The sequence below is a fragment of the Lagenorhynchus albirostris genome, chromosome 2 (assembly GCF_949774975.1).
Source record: "Lagenorhynchus albirostris chromosome 2, mLagAlb1.1, whole genome shotgun sequence".
NCBI classification, from domain to species: Eukaryota; Metazoa; Chordata; class Mammalia; order Artiodactyla; family Delphinidae; genus Lagenorhynchus; species Lagenorhynchus albirostris.
In genome coordinates, this window is record NC_083096.1 from 79,157,171 (window position 1) to 79,178,216 (window position 21,046).

Sequence of the window (21,046 nt, forward strand, 5' to 3'; positions counted from 1 at the left end):
TGTGTGTGTGTGTGTGTGTGTGTGTGCGCGCGCGCGTGCGCGTGTGCATGTAAGAGTAATTGGAGGAACCCAGCCTGACAGGTACCTGTGAACGAAGGTACCTGTCTTAATCTGTCCCCCTGGACCTTTCAGCTTGCTGGTTTTCTTCCTATAATCTAACTCTCCCTTGCTCTAATGAGAGGTATGGGAGCAACCCATTCTACTCTTCCTTACTCCCTCCCTCAACCTAGAATAGGTGAAATCAGAAAATGCCCCAACGATGTGGTATAACGAAAAGATTAAAATATTGGGGATCAGAAGATCTATGTCTGAACCCTCCTTTGCCATCTTCTGGCTATTTAATTTTGGACAATTTATCTAGCCTCTCTGTCAGTTTCTTTATCCGTAAAATAATAAAGTCTAGTTAGTGATTGTGACTATTAATGACAGTGCACTAAAGTACATTGTATAGTGTCTGACAAACGGTAAGTATATGCTCATTAAATGCCAGTATCTTTCCTTGCTTTAGCTCCACCACCAATTGCATGTGATCTTGGACAAGTCACGTCACTTCTCTGAGCCAGTTTCCTCATCTACATCTGTAAAATGAAGTGGTCGGACAAAGGCTCTCTAAGAATCCTCTCACTCTGTCTACAGTTCTCCCCAGCCATGCATCCAGGCCTTTTTTTTTTTTTTTGCCTCTAGCCTCGGCCCTGGGGTCTGGCCCGCTTTCTGGTACTCCCCACAGGACTCCCAAAGACGCGCCCAAGCTAAGCCTCTCCAGTACAGAGGATGTCGCTTTTTCTCTTTGTAATTGGTTGCTCAGAACCTCCGCCCTCCTCAGTAATTTGCCTATGGCGGAGCGGCAGCCGGCCAGCTCCCGCCCCCTCTCTGGTGATTGGCATAGGACCTGGCTCACCCCCGCCCCCGCTTGACTGACGGCTGGGCTCCGGCACCTCCTTCAGTCCCTGGGCGCTCGCTGGCGGGGGAGGCTGGGACCGTTAGCTCGCCAGGCTGGCAGGCTCTGGACCGCTACTCCACTGGCGGCCGGGATGGAGACGTTGCGAGCGCAGCGGCTGCAGCCTGGAGTGGGCACCAGCGGGAGGGGCACTCTGCGAGCGCTTCGGCCCGGAGTGACTGGGGCCGCTGCAGCCACCGCCACACCCCAGGCGGGCCCCCCGCCGGCTCCGCCGCCCCCCGCACCGCCCCCGCCGCCTCTGCTCCTGTCTGGGGCCGCCGGGCTGCCGCTGCCCCCCGGTGCCGCCGGCAGCCCCGCAGTGCTGCGGGAGGCCGTGGAGGCCGTGGTGAGGAGCTTCGCCAAACACACGCAGGGCTATGGCCGAGGTGAGTCTGCGGGGTCTGGCCTCCTGTGGGACACCCTCTCTGTAAGGGAGCTTTGCTCCCACAGTCCTTTGGATCGCTTTTCCTGGCGCAGAGCCTTCACATGCATTTCCTTTTGGGGAGTTTCCTTCTGGGCTACACACACACACACACACACACACACGCACACGCACACGCACAGACGCACACATTCATACACACGTTTAAGCCTCCCACCCCTCCCCTTTATTGAGTTACTACTATGTTCTCCAGGGACCCCTTTTTACAGGTATAACCCTCTTTTCTATCCAACCTCTTCTCCTTTAGAAATGGAATCCCTCCTGTAGCTTAATGCCTTAACATCTCTCTGCCTTTAGTCCCCGTTGTGTGGGATCCTATCCTTTATCTCAGATCCAAGACATTTCTCATCCATATCCTCTCAATCTTTCTTCTGTGATCTCAGCAATTCCTGGGCTCCCTGCTAATTTACTCCATCTCCTTAACCTTGACTTTTAAATTCTTTTCTTACTTATGTCACTCTGAGATTTCCAGTGCAACTTCAGATTTGCTGGGGAATTAGGCAGTGCTTTCACAAGTTCGCTATAATTGTGCCTTTAAATCTGGACCCATACCATTGAGCCCACACCAGCTTCCTGTGACTTAATACCTCTTTGGTGTCTTTTTAAGTATGGAGCCTCACGACTCCAGCCTCTCTGTCTGGCTGGCTCTGTTTTCCTGGCCCTTGCCCAGGAACTGAGGATAAATCCCAGGCCTTGGCTCTCTCAATGTTAAATTCAGTGGAAATGAGCCAGGCAGAAACCCTATTTCCATTAGAAATCTTCATCTTAAAGATGTCTAATTTCCAGGCTTTCTGAAAAGGGGGATGTGAGAATTTTCTTTGTTGTTTTTGTTTAACCAGTGCAGAATTTCCTGAGTTTGAGTTCCAGATTTATAGTGTAACAAGAAATATATAGTGAGCGGTGTGGGATACAGCATTCAGGTCTGGAATTTCTGAGACATCACTTCTCTCTGCTTGGCTAGGTCCTGCCTGACCTGGAAGTGACTATCTTTAATTTTCTAGTTTAACATTAATACAGAGAAAGGTTGTGGGGCTTTCTCTGTAGATAGTAATGACTTTTTTTTTTTTCCTCCCTGAGAAAGTGCAGTGAAAAGAGCACACACACAGGCTTTGGAGTAAGACTAGTCTGGATTAAATCCCAGATTAAATCTCTGTCACTTGCCAGCTGTGTCTCTGTGGAAGCAACTTAACCTCGCTGAGCTTCAGTTTCCTCAAGAATTATGATGTGGACTAAATGAGATATTGCACCTGACACATAATGGGTACTTTAAAAAATGACAAATATTCTCTCAAATTTATTGGTTCATATTTCTTTGGGAAGAACACATCATTTTCTCTCATTGTTAAATCCTAACAGTGTAAAACCAATGGTGCCTATGAAAACAGATTTTTAGATCCATTTTGCTTTATATGCGCAATGATACATTTCCCATCAGTTTCCCTTTGTTCTTCAGCATTTTGAACTCCTACCACTGGGGCAGTCACTCTGCTAGGTGCTGGGAATGCAAATGCACATGATCCTGAAATTCATCATGAGGGAATATAATTGTTTTTCTAGTTTAATTCCTAGACTTAATAGAGCAATGTAATGGAATTGCCATTAGCTATTGTCCTGTTGCTTCAGGTCTCTTTTAAGTCGGGACCAAGGGAAGATCTTTGCCTCTGGGCATAGGAGTAGCCAGGAGTGGGCGCCCTAAATCTGAAGCCACCTTCTTAGAAACTTATAGGTGTTTATTAAAATTGTAGAGGAGTGGCAGTTTTCTTCTCTGGGTTACCTGGAGAGGCTCTTGTCTAAACTGAGCATCCTGTAAAACCTTTTTCATTTCCTTAGAAAGGATGAGGGAACAAGGGGATTGTACTGACCAAGAGCAATCAGTCAGGATTCAGACTCTCCCGCAATTCTCCCCTCCAACCTCCCTACCTCCCACCACAGTCCTTCTCATTATTCTTGAGTTTCTCATTTCCAGTCTGGGTGTCCAGCCAGTACTTTGGGAAAGTTTGGCAGATAGTTTAGCTTCAGGCAAGTGGAATCTCTGCTGATTTGGCTCAGAAGTCCTTCACCACATGGAATCACTTATTCTGCTTCAATTAATAGGTAAAGCTGCCATTGGCATATGTCCACATACCTTTGTGACTGATGGCATGGTATTTGGGGGCTGGCTCTATTCCCCTGAATATAATTTACTTTAGTCATTGCCCAGACCAGTCCTCAATCCAGCAATGCTTTACTGCATCATCTTCAATTCAGATCTTTCATCATCTTCTTCCTGACTGCTCTAAATTTACCTTTGCCAGGCACAGTCTTTAGACCTGACTCATGTAGGATCTCAGCATTTATTTTTTTTAATTCTTCTGTCATTTCACTTGTTTGTCCTATATCTCTCCCCGCATTCCCTGCCCAAGATACACACCTAGCTCAGTATGCTACAGGATCTTAATCAGTCTATAGCATTTGGAATCAGAGAACCTGGCCCTGTCAAATAATGGCTGTGTGATCTTGGATAAATTACTTTATCTCTCTAGGCCTCATCTGTTCCATTCATTCATTTAACGAATATTTATTAATCACCAGTGGTGAACAAGACAGGTACTCAGTCCCTATCTTCATGGAGCTCACAGTCCACTTTATAGAGCCTCTGTGAGGATTAATGGTGCAATAAAACAGGATAGTACAACAGAAAGAGGGTTGGTTTTGGAGGCAAACAAACCTTGGTTCTAAATCCTGGTTCTGCCACTGTGGCTTGTTCCTTAGCTTGTTCACCATTTGTGCAATAGCTATTATAATACCTATCTTAATAGTTCTGCATGGATTAAATGAGATAATGAATGTAAAGCACACAGCACATAGTACTCAATGAGTGGCTGCTATTATTACGCATGTGGATATGCTTTGATAACTGTGCATTTGATAGGTATTGTTAGCATTACCGTTTCCTTTGCCCCTTTTTCCGCGTGGCATATAGACCCCTTCTTCTAACGGCTGACAGCTGGTAGTCTCTAAGCTGGCACGATTGCCTGAATGACCAAGTCACTTTCCTTGCTCTGTAACTTCTGTGTTGCCCTCTTCAAACCTATCTATTTTAAAATTATTGCTGTCCCTTTATATCACAATATGGTTACATGATTGGAAATTCTGCCCAGCTACTCCACTAGGCTGAACAAATGAATCTTGTGTGGTATTTTCTGTTTACAGTTTTTCCTTTCCCTCAGAATCACAGACAGCTGCTTTGTTGTAAGTGAGTATGTAGTTAAAATGATTGATCTGAATGTTTCTAATTTTTGGAATGTTGGATTAGACCCTGTATTACTTTCCTGTGGCTGCTGTAACAAATTATCACGAAGTTGGCTTAAAACAACAGAAATTTATTCTCTCACAGTTCTGGAGTCCAGAAGTTCAAAATCAGTATCACCGGGCCAAAGTCAAGGTGTCACAGCAGGTCTGTGCTCCCTCCAGAGGCTCTAGGGGAGAATCTGCTTCCTTGCTTCTTCCAGCTTCTGGGGGCTGCCAGCATTCCTTGGCTTGTGACTGCATCATTCCAATTTCTGCCTCCATGTTCATGCTGCCTTCTCCTCTTCTGTGTTTCATCAAGTCTCCTTCCCTAAGGACACCTGTGATTACATTTAGGGCCCACCAAAAATCCATGATAATTTCCCCATCTCAGATCCCTAACTTAATCACGGCTGCAAAATTGTTGCCACATAAGGTAACATTTACAGGTTCCAAGGATTAGGACATGGACATCTTGGCAGGGGGCATTATTCAGCTTACCATAGTCCTCTCCCAAAGTCACATCACTTTTCAATCCTTCCCTTCCATCCCTTCCAGAGACTATGCACTGTGGGCTATTCAGGGATACCTTCTACAAATTGAAATAGGAAATGTCAGATGAAGTATTGTTAACCAGCTTCCCTATCTTCATAATAATGTGAATTAAGCCAGGCCAGACTATTCTCATCATCCTGTATGATCAGAGAGAACCTTCTCACTCACCTCTCAATTTCATTATCTGTTTATTATCTATTTATCCATGCTGCCCCACTACAAGATTGTATTTATTTTTATAAAATTTTTATTATAGTTTCATGTGGTTTTTTTTTTAATTTTTAAAAAAATATTTATTTATTTAGCTGTGCTGGGTCTTAGTTGCAGCAAGTGGGATCCTCATTGCAGCATGCAGGCTTTTAGTTGCAGCATGCAGGATCTACTTCCCTGACCAGGGATCAAACCCAGGCCCCCTGCCTTGGGAGCATGGAGTCTTAACCACTAGACCACGAGGGAAGTCCCCATGTGTTGTTTTAATGTTTTTACTCTGGTGGGTATACAATCTGTCTGTCTTGCCTCTTAGACATTCATCTAATATTTTATCTCCTAAGGAAAAACCAAAAGTATTATCTTTCTTGTTGTTGTTCAACATTATGGTACAAGCACTTAAATATTCCTCACTATCTTGGTCTTTCGTGTCCCTTTCAGCCCAGCATCCATCAGTGACTTCCAAAAATTAATTGTAGCTGTCAGATATGTATGTCTCAGTAATTGCTACCCTCCTACCTCACTGTCCCTTTAACCATCCTTACGTAAACCATTATATCCATGATTCCTCACTGAAAATCTGATCAAAACTATGAGCACCCTCCCTACACCCACACACACACAAATACTCATACGCACACACACACACAGACACACACACATGCTTAATTTTACTTAGAGTGTTAGGGGACTTGTGAACCCCCACGAAGTTCAACCATGGACTGGACCTTGGGCCCTGGGTTAAGATTCCCAAATTGGAAAAAACACGGGCATCAGAATTTCTACTTTCATGCCCCACTTCTGCCACAGCTATGTGACCGCAACCAAGTCATTTCTTAGCCTGACTTGGACTAGATAATCTCTAAAGTCCCTTTCAGCTCTAGAAATGAATGTCTTATGAGCATTTTCAAACGTAGATCACAATTCATTGCTTTTTTCCTGATCACTTTGCCCAGTTTCTCATTTCATGCTCACGTTTCTGAAATAAGACTCCCTGTTTCATTTGGCTTTGAGTAATCATTAAAAAATAGTCCTGTACTCTGTGCCAAAAGGGATTTAACTGGACATGGAATGGACATATGCTTTTTAATAGGACCTTCCCCATTATAGCAGTCTCCTCCCCTTCCTCTTTATTTCAATATTCTCCCTGTTGTTTGCATGTCAGGAGAGCTGTCACCCAGCACATTGTGCTAAATTGTCTCAAAGAGGGAACTGGGCCTGAAAAGATCTCAATGAAAAGAACAAGAGTGGCTAAGCTTTCTGGGCAGCAGTGACCTCTGAAGAGCCTCTGCTAAAATCAATGGTGGGAAAAAGAGAGTTTTCTTTTCATGCTGTCTTTTAATGGAAGAATGAATATTTTTAAAAGTCAGTTAAATGTAGAGTATTAGTAAAGAGCTTATGCTGCTTTTCAAACCCTGGCTGGTACATGGAGTGCTTGCTTCAGTTTCAGAGCAGGTAAGATAAGTTATTATTGGCCACTAGCTTTTGAACACCTTCCTGGCAGGGAATGTATGTTATTCATCTTTGCATCTCTAATGCCTAGAATAGAGCTATGCACCTATTAAGTGCTCAAATTTGTGTTTAATGTGTGTGTGGCAGCCATGAAAACGTGTTTAATATCTCCAGCTGCCGGGAGCATAATTGACTGACAGCCTTAAACTGCTGTTCCCTCTGAGTTCATCACCACATTTGCACTGAGGCCACACATCCTGCAGGCTGCTCCCAGTCAATGACTGAGCACAGCAGGGGTACTAACTCAGGCACATCCTAGTGAGATGTGGGATTCCTTTGGCTTGAGGACTTCCTACTGGCCTGGCCAAGCCTTTCTTGGAACGGTGCTGCAGCCTGAGACTCACATATCCAAACTTCCTGCCTTCCCTTTCTCCTTCCACAGGTGTCAGACCTAGAACATGGTCTGAAGGCTCTCCTTTCTCCTGCTTCCTCCCCAGTAAATCTCTTGCCTGTCTGTCCCATCTTGGTGTCTTCTCCTTGTCAGATCTTAACTAATGTAATATAATAGAATTAACGAGTTCTTGTTGTAACTAAGAGTAGAGAGTGGTCATGTTGGAAGATATTGGAGAATGTGTGTGATGAATTTTTATTACGAGGCTTTAGTTAAAGCCATTTGAAATGTTTGGAACCTTAGAGTCAAAAGAGATCCTTTCTAGGCCTTCCCTGGTGGCGCAATGGTTGAGAGTCTGCTTGCCAATGCAGGGGACACGGGTTTGAGCTCTGGTCTGGGAAGATCCCCCATGCCACGGAGCAACTAGGCCCGTGAGCCACAATTACTGAGCCTGCGCGTCTGGAGCCTGTGCTCCGCAACAAGAGAGGCTGCCATAGTGAGAGACCCGCGCGTGAAGAGTGGCTCCTGCTTGCTGCAACTGGAGAAAGCCCTCGCACAGGAACGAGGACCCAACACAGCCATAAATAAATAAATAAAAATTAAAAAAAAGATCCTTTCCAAAAACAAACTGATTTTATCCCTCCTTCCATTTAAAACTCTTCAAGAGATTTCCATTTCTCCAAGGTAAAGCCAATATTCTAACATGACCCACCAGGTCTGACCTGATCTGGTGCCTGCTTTTTGTGTGTGTGTGTGTGTGTGTGTGTGTGTGTGTGTGTGCAACCTCACCTTGCATTTATACTACCCCTCACTCTCTCTTTTCTGGCCACACTAGTCCCTTTATTCACCATATTTCCTGCTGCTGCAGAGCCATCGTACATGCTATTCCTTCTGCTCAGAGCACTATTCTCTCACCTTTTTGCCTAAGGAATTCATACTTATATCTGAGCTTAAATATTACCTTGTCAGGGTAGCTTTCTTTGACCTTCTTAATTAGTCAGATGCTCCTACATTTACCACCATTTACCACTCCTTTATAGCATTTATCACTGTTGCAATTTTTCATTTGTAAAAATTGTATGGTGTATGTGTATGGTTTTGCTCACTATTGTAACAGCCTAGCACCCAGCACACAGTCTAGCACAGAGTAGGTACTCAATACATATTTGTGGAATAATTGAATCCAAGTATTGAGGGATGAAGGGAACTGTTCTGGAATTTCTGGAATACAGTGTCAAGTCTGGAGTTTGATTTTACCCTATATACAACTAATAACATAGCCGGTTACTGTTTCATGGATGCTGGCCGAAGTCAAGAGACTTCTGGGTCAGAGACAAAGGACTTTATTCCTTATAGAACAGCAAGTAGCATGAGCATCCTGTTTGCTTGCATTGGTTTCCCCTGTCTCCCAAGTCTGATGTGGAGGGCTCAGGTGGATGCTTACAGGCCATGGGTTGCATTACAGGAGAGGAACACTGAGCTTGGGGAACCTGCCATTTTATAGCAAACAGTAAGCAAGCTTGTTCTTTGTCCCAGAGGGAGATGTTACTTCATCCCTCAAGGTTTCTTGCTGCAAATTAAATCCTGAGAAAGGGCCCAAGTAAGGAGCAGTCAGAGCCTTGAAATCTTGGCATACCCAGCAAGATGGAAAGTAGTGCAGGAGACCTGTGGAGGAGTGTTTCCCAATATACAGTCCTTCCAAAGATCATTTATGCCTAGGGAAAGCCTCAGAATTCATTCCCTTCCTCCCTTCCCTCCTTCCTTCCTTCCTTCCTTCCTTCCTTCCTTCCTTCCTTCCTTCCTTCCTTCCTTCCTTCCTTCCTTCCTTCCTTCCTTTCTTTCTTTCTTTCTTTCTTTCTTTCTTTCTTTCTCTCTCTCTCTCTCTTCTCTCCCTTTCTCTCTCTCTGTCTCTCTCTCTCTCTCTCTCTCTCTGTCTCTCTCTCTCATATATGTATAGTATACACATAGTATTCCAGAATGGAAAAGGAATCTATTCATGGGTTTGCTCACCAGAAGCACAGCCTTGAAAATGGCTAATAGGGCCATATTTCCTTGAGTGACAGTATTATATAATTGACTCTGGAACATTGACTCTGGAACCAAGACTGCCTTGGTTTGAGTTCTTGCTCTTCTGCTTTCTAGCTGTTATATCCTTGGGCAAGTTATTTAACCTCCCTATGTCTCATTTCCCTCATCTGTAAAATGGGGAAAATGAAAGTACCTGCCTCATAAGATTGTTGTGATTAAATAGGTAAAGCACTTGGAGAAAATGTGACATACAGTAAGTGTTCAGTAAATGTTAGCACTTATGATCATGGTGGTTATTACTCTTCTAGGCCAGCTGACCAATTGTGGAATAATCTACTTCATCAGTCAGTGATAATGGTATGCTGACCTTGGAAACTCTGGCCTCCAATATTTATGCTATTCTCCTTTGGTGTCTAGGACTAATCAAATGTGAACTAGGGAAGTAGCGGAGGAGGGCAGGCATACTCTGGTCTTCCTATGCAAATGGACTTAATCACAGCATAGGCTTATTAATTAAAGTGCTTTTAAATGGTAATAGGTAGGGAGCTAAGGGGGCTAGATTCTTAATGTAAGTACAGGTTACAGATACTGTATTGAGGCAGAGCACTGCTTGGAAGCGTTCTTACTGCTGAACTTAACTACTTCTCTTTTTGCAGTGAATGTGGTGGAGGCACTTCAGGAATTCTGGCAGATGAAACAGTCCCGTGGGGCTGACTTGAAGAATGGGGCTCTCGTGGTTTATGAGATGGTTCCCTCCAACAGCCCTCCCTATGTCTGCTATGTCACCCTGCCTGGGGGAAGTTGCTTTGGGAGTTTCCAGGTAAGAGTTCTGAGGCAGCAGTAGCAAAGATAAACGCTTAGGTGCTACTAATGTCTTTCTCTATCACTTTGGCCATTAAATCTCTATCCAAAGTCACATATTTGAGGACTTGGACCAATTCTGGGCAGATCATTCTGATAAGCATCTGAGGCTCATTTGAGCAGAAAAAACCTCAGTAGCATGCTTTTCTTTTAACCATACTCAAATTCAAAGTGGGTTTGGGTTTTTGAAGGCTGAAAGAAAAGCAGACTACTAGCATCTAACTCACGTTCTAATCTGGCTTTCCAGCTTCCTGCTATCTCTTTTTGAGGACGTAGAATAATACTCATTGCCCCCAATACTTTTTCATATCACTATCACTAAGGAAAGCAATGTTTGAGCTCTCTAAGAGATCAAAGGAGAGGGACTATATATGGTGGAAATAGTACTCATCTAAGCATTAGGAGATCCAAATTCTTGTTCCCCTGACTGCTAACAGGGCAAGTCGAGTAATTTCTCTGGGCCTCAGTTTCCCCATCTATAATATGAAGGAGATAGATTAGATTATTTCTAACCAGTATTTCTGGTACTAGCATTCTACAGTTATATGAAAGTCCTGTAGTATATGATGATGAAAAGCGTTGATGCTATTACAGGGTAATGAGAAATTTGACTAGTGTGAATATTATCATCAAAGATGGATTTTTCACATTGCAGATAGGAAGGTAGCCTCCTGAAATGTCAACTTAGAGCCTGAGTAGGAATTTAGAGAAGAGACTAGACACTTTTTTTCTGTTTTCTGTATGGTTTGTATAACCCTTAGACAAAGTTATACCCTCTGCTCTGTGCTTCCATAGTGCCTTGAACTTCCCCTATCATATCATTTATCAAAACATATCATAATTGACTGTTTCTCTCTCCTAGTGGACTATGCTCCACGGAGGCAGAGGTAGTGTCTGTCTTCTTTCTTGTTCAGTTTTAAATCTCTACCATCAAACTCAGTGCCCAGCAGAGAACAGACACTTAATAAATCTGTTGCATGAATGAGTGCCATTGTAGCTCAGTTCCTGCCTCAAACGGAAACAGACCTAAGGAAGCTTCATTTCAAATCGGGTGACTAAATTTTTCTCTCAGAACCCCAGCCATTTCAGAGAAATAAACATATGCCCAAGATGACTAATGTTTATCTTTTGCTACTAGAAAATAAGACCTTTCCTTCCTTTTCCCACCTCACCATACTGTTGATTAAAGATTTAATAATTTTATGGGGATGCCCCAAACTGGACCATCAGAGTAATTTGATTTCTGTTATTTCCTGAAAGAGTAGAATTATCTATCTTGGCCCCTTTTAGCTTATATCTTTTATATCCACTTTGGCAGGTGAAATTTCTCCTGGTGGTTTTCTTCATAGATGACTTTTCAGAAAGAGCACTATATAGTAGAAAGAGCAGCAGGCTAATAAATAGTGAGAGAAGTGGAAACAGAGAAACTGAATAAGCAAGAAGACAGGATTAATGCACAAAACTCCATATGTTGTTTCAGAGAGACCTGTCAGCTAAAGGAAACTGGGAATTACTGATATTAAGGATGGTTAAGTAGCAAACATAACCTGGTCTACTTTTTAAAACTATAACATCACTTTCTTCCTTTTCTCTCATCCTAATCACAAGTGACAGAGGGCACAGAGGCCTTTGAGGCAGCCAGTGAAGATGAATTATAAAGGTGGCTAGGGATCTGAAGTTGAGTGATTTAAGACTTTTGAAAATCAGGCTTGTTCTATGATACTACATATGTTGGAAACAATGTAAAAACATGAATTAATTTAAAAATTTTTCTTGTTTTCCTCGGGTCAGCTTTCCTTTCCCTAGCCACCTCTCTTCTCTTTGCTTCTACTGGGAGCGGGTGGGGGAAGACTATAAAATCCTTCCTCAGACCTTAGACTCTGTTCAGAGATAGCTCCGTAGCTCACTACATTATTGGGGAAACTGCCTGCATATAGCTAAAAGTCCAAGAATCCCAAATGGGTGCTTCTGATAGAGACTAGAGGGTTCCTCTGCAGAAGCAGCTTAGACATAGCTTTGTTCTAATCTTAGGTTATCTAGAGGGATGAAAAAATTCTTGCCTGTCTGCAGAATAAGAGAACAAGATACAGATTTCTAACAGACTGGCCAGAATCTGGCTTTTGAGTAATTAATTCTCTTGACAGTTTAAACAGGGGTATTTTTCATATCCAGTGATTATATGCTGACCTCAGCAGTCTTCTTCATCCTGCATTCAATTTGGTATGAGCTACAGCTGTCTCCAGTTCCTTAATGACTTCAGGATGTTGAATCAAATTTATGTTTCCAAATGCCCCAACCATTTTACAATAAAAACTTTGGAGGGTGTGTTGAACAAACTGATTTCGCCAGAGTATCCAAGTGTCTTCTATCCCAAGTGTTTCCCTCCCACTTTTCCTTCCTCTCTCAGATACACATGCGCACATATTTTCTCTGTCTCCCTGCCTAGTTTTGCCCCACAAAAGCTGAAGCGCGGCGGAGTGCTGCAAAGATTGCGCTAATGAACTCTGTGTTTAATGAACATCCATCCCGAAGAATCACTGATGAGTTCATTGAGAAGAGTGTCTCTGAGGCCCTGGCATCTTTCAATGTAAGTTACTTGGAGTTGGAAGGGAGGAGAGTGGGGGATGGGAGAATTGGCTGATTGGGAAATCTTGTATATTCCCGGGAAACAGAGCCTGAATTCTTGGTTTTCTTTCCTGTCTGCATTTCTGTTCTTTCTGTTTATTTTCTGTCAGTCTTTTGTATTATATACTCCACATGTCTCAGTCTCTAATTCTATGTGTGTTTTTGTTTTTGTCTCTTTCATTATGTCTCTTTGGTATCTAGAAACCTTTACTTCAAGATTTATGGAAGTTTAGAGGTATTACAAAATAAAAATTGAGCTTGAATTTCACTTTTCCCAATTTTGGTTTAAGACCTTAGTCCCTTCTTCCTTCACTGTTCTTTTTTTTAATGATTGTTTTTATTGTCACTTGTTTCCTGCCTCCATTACTTCATCATATTAATGAAGAACACTTTATAATACAAGTGTCTTGTCTTTTTACCTGTCTAGGAATGGGGAGTGTAATTTATTTACTCCCTTTAAAAAGAACATCTGTTCTTTAAATGATAATGATAATGATGATAACCATAGCTAATCCTAACTGAGTATTTATTTTGTGCCAGGGACTCTTTGAGGGGATTTATATGTATTTTATCTAATTTGATCTTCACAACAATCCTATGAGGTATGAGTACTATTATTACCCCTGTTTTACAGATGAGGAAACTAAAAACACAGAAGTGAAGTTTTGCCTAAAATAATATAGCTTGTAAATGGTAGAGCCAAGACTAGAACCGAAGTCAACTTACAGACTTTTCTAGCTTAGAGGTACATCTTAGAAATTAGCACTGCCTTCTTCCTCCCTCTGCACAAGATCATTGATAGGGAGATAAAGTCAGATCAATTTTCTGTTTATGTTTTCTTTGCATTTATGATGTAATTACATATACTAACTCCTTCAGTTATCTGTTTTGTAGATTAGTATTGAACACTCTGAATCATAATCCCTCTGTAGCCTAGGACCCATCTGTTTTTCTCCTATTACTTTTTGCCCCAGTCAGCAGTATCTGCAAGGAATAAAAACATTTTTATATTAATCAAATCAGTTAAAATTAAGAAAGCACATTTTTCACTCTTAAGTCACCTAGTGTATTATAAAATGAAACATTAGATTGGATTATAGAAAGCAGTGGTTATGAGCATGGGCTCTGAATTCATCGTTTTGAAATTATGGTTCTACTTGTTATGTGACTTTGAACAAGATATTTAATCTGTCTTGGTTTCCTCATCTGTAGAATAGGATAACAATTATACCTATCACATAGGATTATTGGATAAAAGAGAATATGTTCCAGCACTTAGTATATGTTATCTGTTTAGGTGCCTTTAGATGCAAGTAATATAAAATCTCACTTCAAGTTGACTTAATAAATAAAGGAAGGAAATGTATTATCTAACATGATAAGAAGTCTAGAAGTAGGGCAGATTTCAGGGCTAGATAATTCGGTGGATCAAGAATGTCATCATCTAGGATGGCAGCCCCAACCTGGACTTCAAGCCTGAAGACCAGTCCCATTGTGACATAAAGGACGAGTTCTGATGTCCCATCTGTAGGAGCACACTCTTGGGAGGGTCTGGCAGGGAGACACTCAGGTGCAAAATCTCCCACAAAATTGGCTGCCTGGGCCTCTGGTCACTGGATCTGAATAAAGCAGACATTTAACCTGGGGAAAAAAAGAGAATGTCATCATCTACTGGCCCAAATTCTTTCCATCTCTCAACTCAGCCATCCTCTAGATATTGGCTTTGCCCTTGGGCTGACTCCCCTCAGGGTACAAGACAGCTACAGAGTTCCAGTTGTTAAATACAGACAAAACTAAACTCAGAGACAGAAAGAGACCATCTTTTCTCGTGTCTCTTTAGTAGTAAGGAATCTTTTCCCAGAAGCTCTCCGGCAGAACTCCCCTCTACCACCCAATGCCCAGAATTCCCACCTTAAAACCAGTCACAGGCAAAAGGGATTAGGATTTACCCACTGGAGTTAGGATAAAATCACTCTTCTCTGACGCAATTGGGAGATGTATAGGCACTAGAATAAGATTAAGGTTCTTTAGTAAGGAAGAAGGAAATAGATATTGGATAGGTCACCAGCAGTGTCTGCTACAAAGTGTTTAAGAAATGTAAACTATTATTCTTCTCATGCCAGTATTCTTTTTTGATTAACCCCCCAAATTGAGAACTTAATGGATTTCTCATTAATATCCCAATGGAATTCCCATACTCCAGAATAACAATTTTCATTTGGTCTTAGCCATGGGCAAAGAGTGATGTCCACATTCTTTGCTTTTAGCTTTTGTCCTTCAAAGTCCTGAATCTGATACTATATTATGTCTTTTGGCAAATCACCTAGCCTCTGTGGGTCTGAGTTTCCTCATTTGTAAAATAAGTAGGTTAAATTAAAATTAACTCTAATTCCTTTCCAATTATATTCTAATGTTCCTACCATTAATCAAGTATTCTGTGATTAAATGTTTATTGAATAAATGGAGCTCATATATCACCTTGTTAGGTGTAGAAGTGTCATATGTGGTGGAACTTGCCAATGGTGGGTCATTCCACACTGGTGTACTCCAAATAGGTTACAGATGTGCCATGATATTGATCCCCTCAACTCTCAGGGGAATTGAACAAGGCCTAGGGCAGATGGACTCCTCTGCCCCACAGCCTCTGCTGGCAGCTGCTCTGCCAGCAGTCTTCTCTGTATATCCCAGTTGGCTGTACAGATAGGGTCATTATTTTCTTTGGGCCATATCATGGAAAAGTTTGGAGGTACTGAATAAGGTATTGCATTGTACTATTAAAGATAAAAATGAAAACTATTGCTTGCTTTAAAGCCCTAAATCCTAATGGTGAAAATTACCACCATTTTCCTTCCTGCCTCTAGATTTTCACTTCTAAATACAAATTTTGTGATCTTTGCTTCACCACAAAGATTAACTACATGTGGCATGATTGTTTCTCATGAGCCACAAAACAAAGTGGGTTGATTTTGAGTAGTTCTGACTTCTTGTTAATTCTAGCACAGTGAAAGCAAATAATAATAATAAACTAGCACTTATGGTATACTTACTAAGTGCCTGGCATTATTTTAGGTGTGATACATGTACAGTACAACCTCATGATAAAGCATCCCACAATAAACTGAATTTGGATATAACTTGATTGGCTCCTGACCCCTATCCAGTCCCCTTGCTCAAAGAGAGCAGAATAAAGTTCTTATCTTGGGAGGTGGGGGTGTGTGTGGAACTGGCTAGAAAGAGCAGGAAACCTCTCAGGAAGCAGGAGGAGAAAGTTGGATCCCTGTGTTCCCAGTAGTCTCCTGGCCTTATTCTTCTAGATCAGGTTGACAAAAGGGTCACTAGTAAACCAGGAGATGCCCTTATTTTGGGAGTCCCTGCAAGACCTAGGATCTGGAATTATCTCCAGTAATATGAAACCACCACCAAATAGCACAAACCAGAGCCAGTACCTGAATGGATTTGGATTGTGTAACTGGACACCAGGTCCAGTACAATAATGCACCCAAATTGTATGATTGGAATTGTTAGACTGCATTTATCTCTTTTTAAGTTTAAATTTAAAAACTCTTTAATTCTTAAAACAATCCTGTAAGGTAGATCTATGATTGTTCTCATTTTACAGTTAAGGTAGCTGAGGAACAGAGAGGTTAAATAACTTCACCAAGGCCGCAAGACTAGTAGGAGCTCTAGTCCACGCTCTTAACTTCTATACTGTATTGTTTTTTTGTACACACTAGGCTTGCAGGTAGGACAATGTATCTTAGTTCTACCCCTGCGGGGTCATGTCGCCAGTAGAAGACACATGAAGCAAATGTCCAGGAGGCCAAACTGCTACCCAGAATTTGCCGTGCTTATGACTTTTATTGTTGCCCTTTAAAATGCATTTGTCAGTTGTCCTCTAGGCTAGTCCAATCCTGTATGCTGAACTCACTCTGTTATTTTAGCTAAATCAGGACTCTTCTCTATGTTTCAGTGTTCCCCCTTTTGTAAAATAGGGATAACCAGGTTGACTTTTCTCTGTCACCTAAGTTAAAATGTGTGGTGACTTTGGAGGCCTCTAGGACTGTGCTGACCAGCAGAATAGCCACTAGCCACATATAGCTATTGAGCATTTGAGATGTGGCTAGTATGAATTGAGATGTGCTGTAAGATGAAAGAGATACCAGATTTTGAAAACTTAGTACAAGAAAAAGATGTTTCATTAATAATTTTTATAATGATTATAGTTGAAACAATATTTTGAGTTTATTAGGTTAAATAAAATATGCTATTAAAATTAATATTTATTGTATATTTTTTACTGTAATGTGGCAACTACATTAAGCATGTGGCTTACATTATATCCCTCTTGGACAGTGCTCTTTGAGGTGATAATCCTGATTGAAAATCTATTTGTCTTTTCCTTTTCTCTGTTACCAGGGCAACAGGGAAGAAGCTGACAACCCAAATACAGGGATTGGTGCCTTCCGATTCATGTTGGAATCCAACAAGGGCAAGTCAATGTTGGAGTTCCAGGTACTATACTATTCTATCTACTTCCCTGGCTCTAATAACGTGGGTCAGCCTGTATACACACACACACACATACACACGTGCGCGCACCTCCTACTAACACTCAATTGGAAAGGAAGGCAGAAAAGGTTATTAGGATATTTTTCAAAATATAAATATCTTCCTTCCCCCAAAGACGTATCAGAGTTGGTATAAGAGATGCTGCCACAACTACATTTTGTGAAAGTTTCCCCATTTAATTCTGATGCAACCCCCCGATATATATGCCACTGTCCTGGCACTTCATATTTTCTTCCTCCAGGAGCTAATGACAGTTTTTCAACTGCTGCACTGGAATGGCAGCCTTAAGGCCATGAGAGAAAGACAGTGCTCTCGGCAGGTAAGAGTTCCTATGGGTGAGGGGAGTCTGGCAGAAGGACTATTTTTTTTTTAATATTTATTTATTTATTTTGGTTGCACCGGGTCTTAGTTGCGGCACATGGGCTCCTTAGTTGTGGCATGTGAACTCCTAGTTGTGGCATGCGAACTCTTAGTTGCAGCATGCACTTGGGATCTAGTTGCCTGACCAGGGATCGAACCCGGGCCCCCTGCATTGAGAGCACACAGTCTTAACCACTGTGCCACCAGGGAAGTCCCAGAAGGACTATTTGGAGGTGGATGTTGTGTTAGAATAAGCAAGCCTACCAGGTTGTGAATCTTGAAAGCCTTACTTAAAGACTTCATTCCCATAATCTTTCCTTTTAAAATCTTAACTGTGATTCTTTTACCTGCCTTGCTTCTCCCACCAGGAAATTCCCCATAAGAATCTCCTCAAAGGACTCCAGTGCTGACTTCAGTTACGACTCAAAGGCTGAGAGTTCCTAGTCCCAGTTGGGTCAATGTGGTATGAACCTTTACTTTGTCCGTGACTTTGACATTCCTCTCCCCCTCCAGGAAGTGTTGGCTCATTATTCACACCGGGCCCTAGACGATGATATTCGCCACCAAATGGCATTGGACTGGGTGAGCCGGGAGCAGAGTGTGCCAGGAGCGCTGTCTAGAGAGCTGGCCTCTACTGAGAGGGAGCTGGATGAAGCCCGGCTGGCAGGCAAGGAGCTGCGCTTCCACAAGGAGAAGAAAGATATTCTCATGCTGGCTGCTGGGCAGTTGGGCAACATGCATTCTTCCAGTTGCTAGGCATCTACCCACATACTCCCCATCCTCTCCAGGCCCGTTTTTTATATGTCCTTTCTAAGACTTAGTGTGATTTCTGTACATACTTTCTCAGTTTTATACTTTAAAATACATATATATATATATATATATATATATATGTATAAATTCTACACCTGGATTCCTATTTGCTGAGAGATCCCTCTTCTTACTTGTAGTTTTTGGATGTAGTTGCTTTTAAAACATCTCCACACCACTTTATAAGAAGAGCAGGCTGTCTTTGGAGCTTTGTTAGCTCTTACACTCCAGTAACTCTGTGTAGTCATTTCAATAGCACAGAGTGATTGACTAATTGTTCATGTCTCCTTCTTTTAAAATAACAGGGAGCTTGAATAAGGACTGTGTGCCTCACCCTCACCCTCATTCCTGCTTTCTCTTGGACCCAACAGGACATGAAAATGAAGACTTCGGCTTTGGTTTCTCTTGAGCTGGGGCTACTTGGTACCAAGTTGTTCCTCCAGTAACTAGATATTTCCTAACCTACACCCCCCGCCTCCACACCACTACCTTACTCCTCCTCTGCCTGCAAATGGTACTTCATTTTGGAGGCTTCCTTACTTTATTATTTGGAAGGAAGTGGAGATCTGGTTTCTTATTTTTAAAATAATTGCTGAGAAACTGCCCAGAAACAAGAGAGGGAGTATAAACACAAGCTGTAGGGGTTTATCACCTACGTTGCTTCTGGGGCATGCATACCATACCATACCATTGTCCAGATTTCCAGTATACTCTACTGAAGGGGTCAGGGCTGAAGTTGCTTACCTTTCAGTATTCTTTTTTTACTCCTCCTCCCCTGCTCACCTAGCTTAGTTAAGCCCTGGCTATAGATCTTCCTGCCTGCAAAGATTGGTAGAAGATAAAGCATATTTCCCTCCTTTTTCTCCTCCCATCGTTTTTCTCTTTGGAAGCATTATCTGTCCAATTTGGTGAGGGATATGTTCCTCCTACTCCCACGAAGTGGCTGCTGTTTACGACCTTAGATGTATATACCTTAGATTCACATTTGTTTTCCCTCTTTTCTTTCCTCTTCCTCCACATTGATTATTAGAGCATGAGTTGATCAGAAAAATTAGATGAGACTTTGGCATTATGGCACTTCCTAATTGGAACCATGAGAGACTGCAGGAGGGGAAAGAGAATCAATGATCAGCTACCTGTGTTTTTAATACTATTCTCTTCCCCCACCTCTTTCCTGGGTAAAATAGGAGAGAAATGATCTGGAGTACAGCTAAAGCATTTCCCTTTGGGAGAATTTTTTGTAGGTCTCTCTAAGATATATTTTCTCCTTGTTTCTGTAATCACCTTTATACTATATTAGAGCTCAGTGCACTTCCTAAACTGAGTTTGGGAAATTAATGTTCCTGCAATTACATTTTCCATTTAACAATTATACACTTTGCTTTTAGAAATGCGTTAGGAAACAGGCTACAGTTTGCTCTTTTGGATCAGATAGGGGAAAGGTGAAAGTCAGCTTTCTTGCTTTTGAAATCATCTTAGTGACCAGTACATATGGGATCAGAAGCAAGGAATCTAGCAACAATTGCGTTAGTGCTTGAAAGGGATTTCCTTGAATTCTCCAAGCTCCATCTCTGTATTCCATGAAGCACATGTAGGGTTGGAGCAGAGGCTCCTACATTAAACAATAGGTGTGTCTATTCAATTTTTATTGATATTTATAATCCAGATATCATAAACCCTCATTTCTCCTTTCCTCTTTTCTCTGGGAAGTGTTAAGGGGTGTTGAGTTATGGGAAGAACTTGTCTTTGCACCTCCTGGATTATTTTTCTCAAATACCAACCAGTAAGATCCCAAAGAACTTGAGAAAAATTGTTCCCTGATCTGTCTACTTTTGGTGTTAAAGTTTTACTTACCTTTTAGTACTTTCTATGTATTTTATATGTATAATTTTATACAATTAAAAATAGATTTTTGTCTAGTGAGCCAGATTGATTCTTTCTTGAGACCTATGTATCAGAGGAGCTCTAAAATGACCCTTTCTTTTACATATATATGAAAAAAGAACTTTTCTTAGTATTTTTTTGGTGGTAGAAATAAGGTTGTACTGCTGGGGGAAGGCATCTGCCTCTGCTTCTCCAGACATTTGAGGAGCCTGAGTTTTGTTCTTGGCCCTTTCTCCTGAAGCTCTACCCATTCCGCTGGCAGTCGCACCCACTATCATACAATGCTCAAAACTATTCCTCTCACCCCAAACTGTTATTTTCCATTTGCGGTACGCGGGCCTCTCACTGTCGTGGCCTCTCCCGTTGCGGAGCACAGGCTCCGGACGCGCAGGCTCAAGCGGCCATGGCTCACAGGCCCAGCCGCTCCGCAGCACGTGGGATCTTCCCGGACCGGGGCACGAACCCGTGTCGCCTGCATTGGCAGGTGGACTCTCAACCACTGCGCCACCAGGGAAGCCCCCCAAACTGTTGAGCTTTTACATCTATATTTCCACATATTGGACATTACCACCTGAATGACACAAGCTCTTTGAACTTACATATCTAAAATAAACCATTTCTCCATACGTGCTCCTCTGACTCCCCAGATCTGCTATAG

The 21,046-nt window shown here is 42.1% G+C and overlaps 1 protein-coding gene across 1 annotated transcript; it reads left to right on the forward strand.

Annotated features, from left to right (window-relative positions):
- Positions 1-931: 931 nt before the first annotated feature.
- On the forward strand, positions 932-20,427 carry LIX1L (limb and CNS expressed 1 like). The gene is made up of 6 exons (XM_060139113.1): positions 932-1,323; positions 9,936-10,099; positions 12,587-12,727; positions 17,182-17,277; positions 17,576-17,653; positions 18,208-20,427. Exons 1-6 carry the CDS (start codon positions 1,032-1,034, stop codon positions 18,448-18,450), a joined length of 1,014 nt encoding a protein of 337 aa, XP_059995096.1. The 5' UTR covers positions 932-1,031; the 3' UTR covers positions 18,451-20,427.
- The last annotated feature ends 619 nt before the right edge of the window (positions 20,428-21,046 follow it).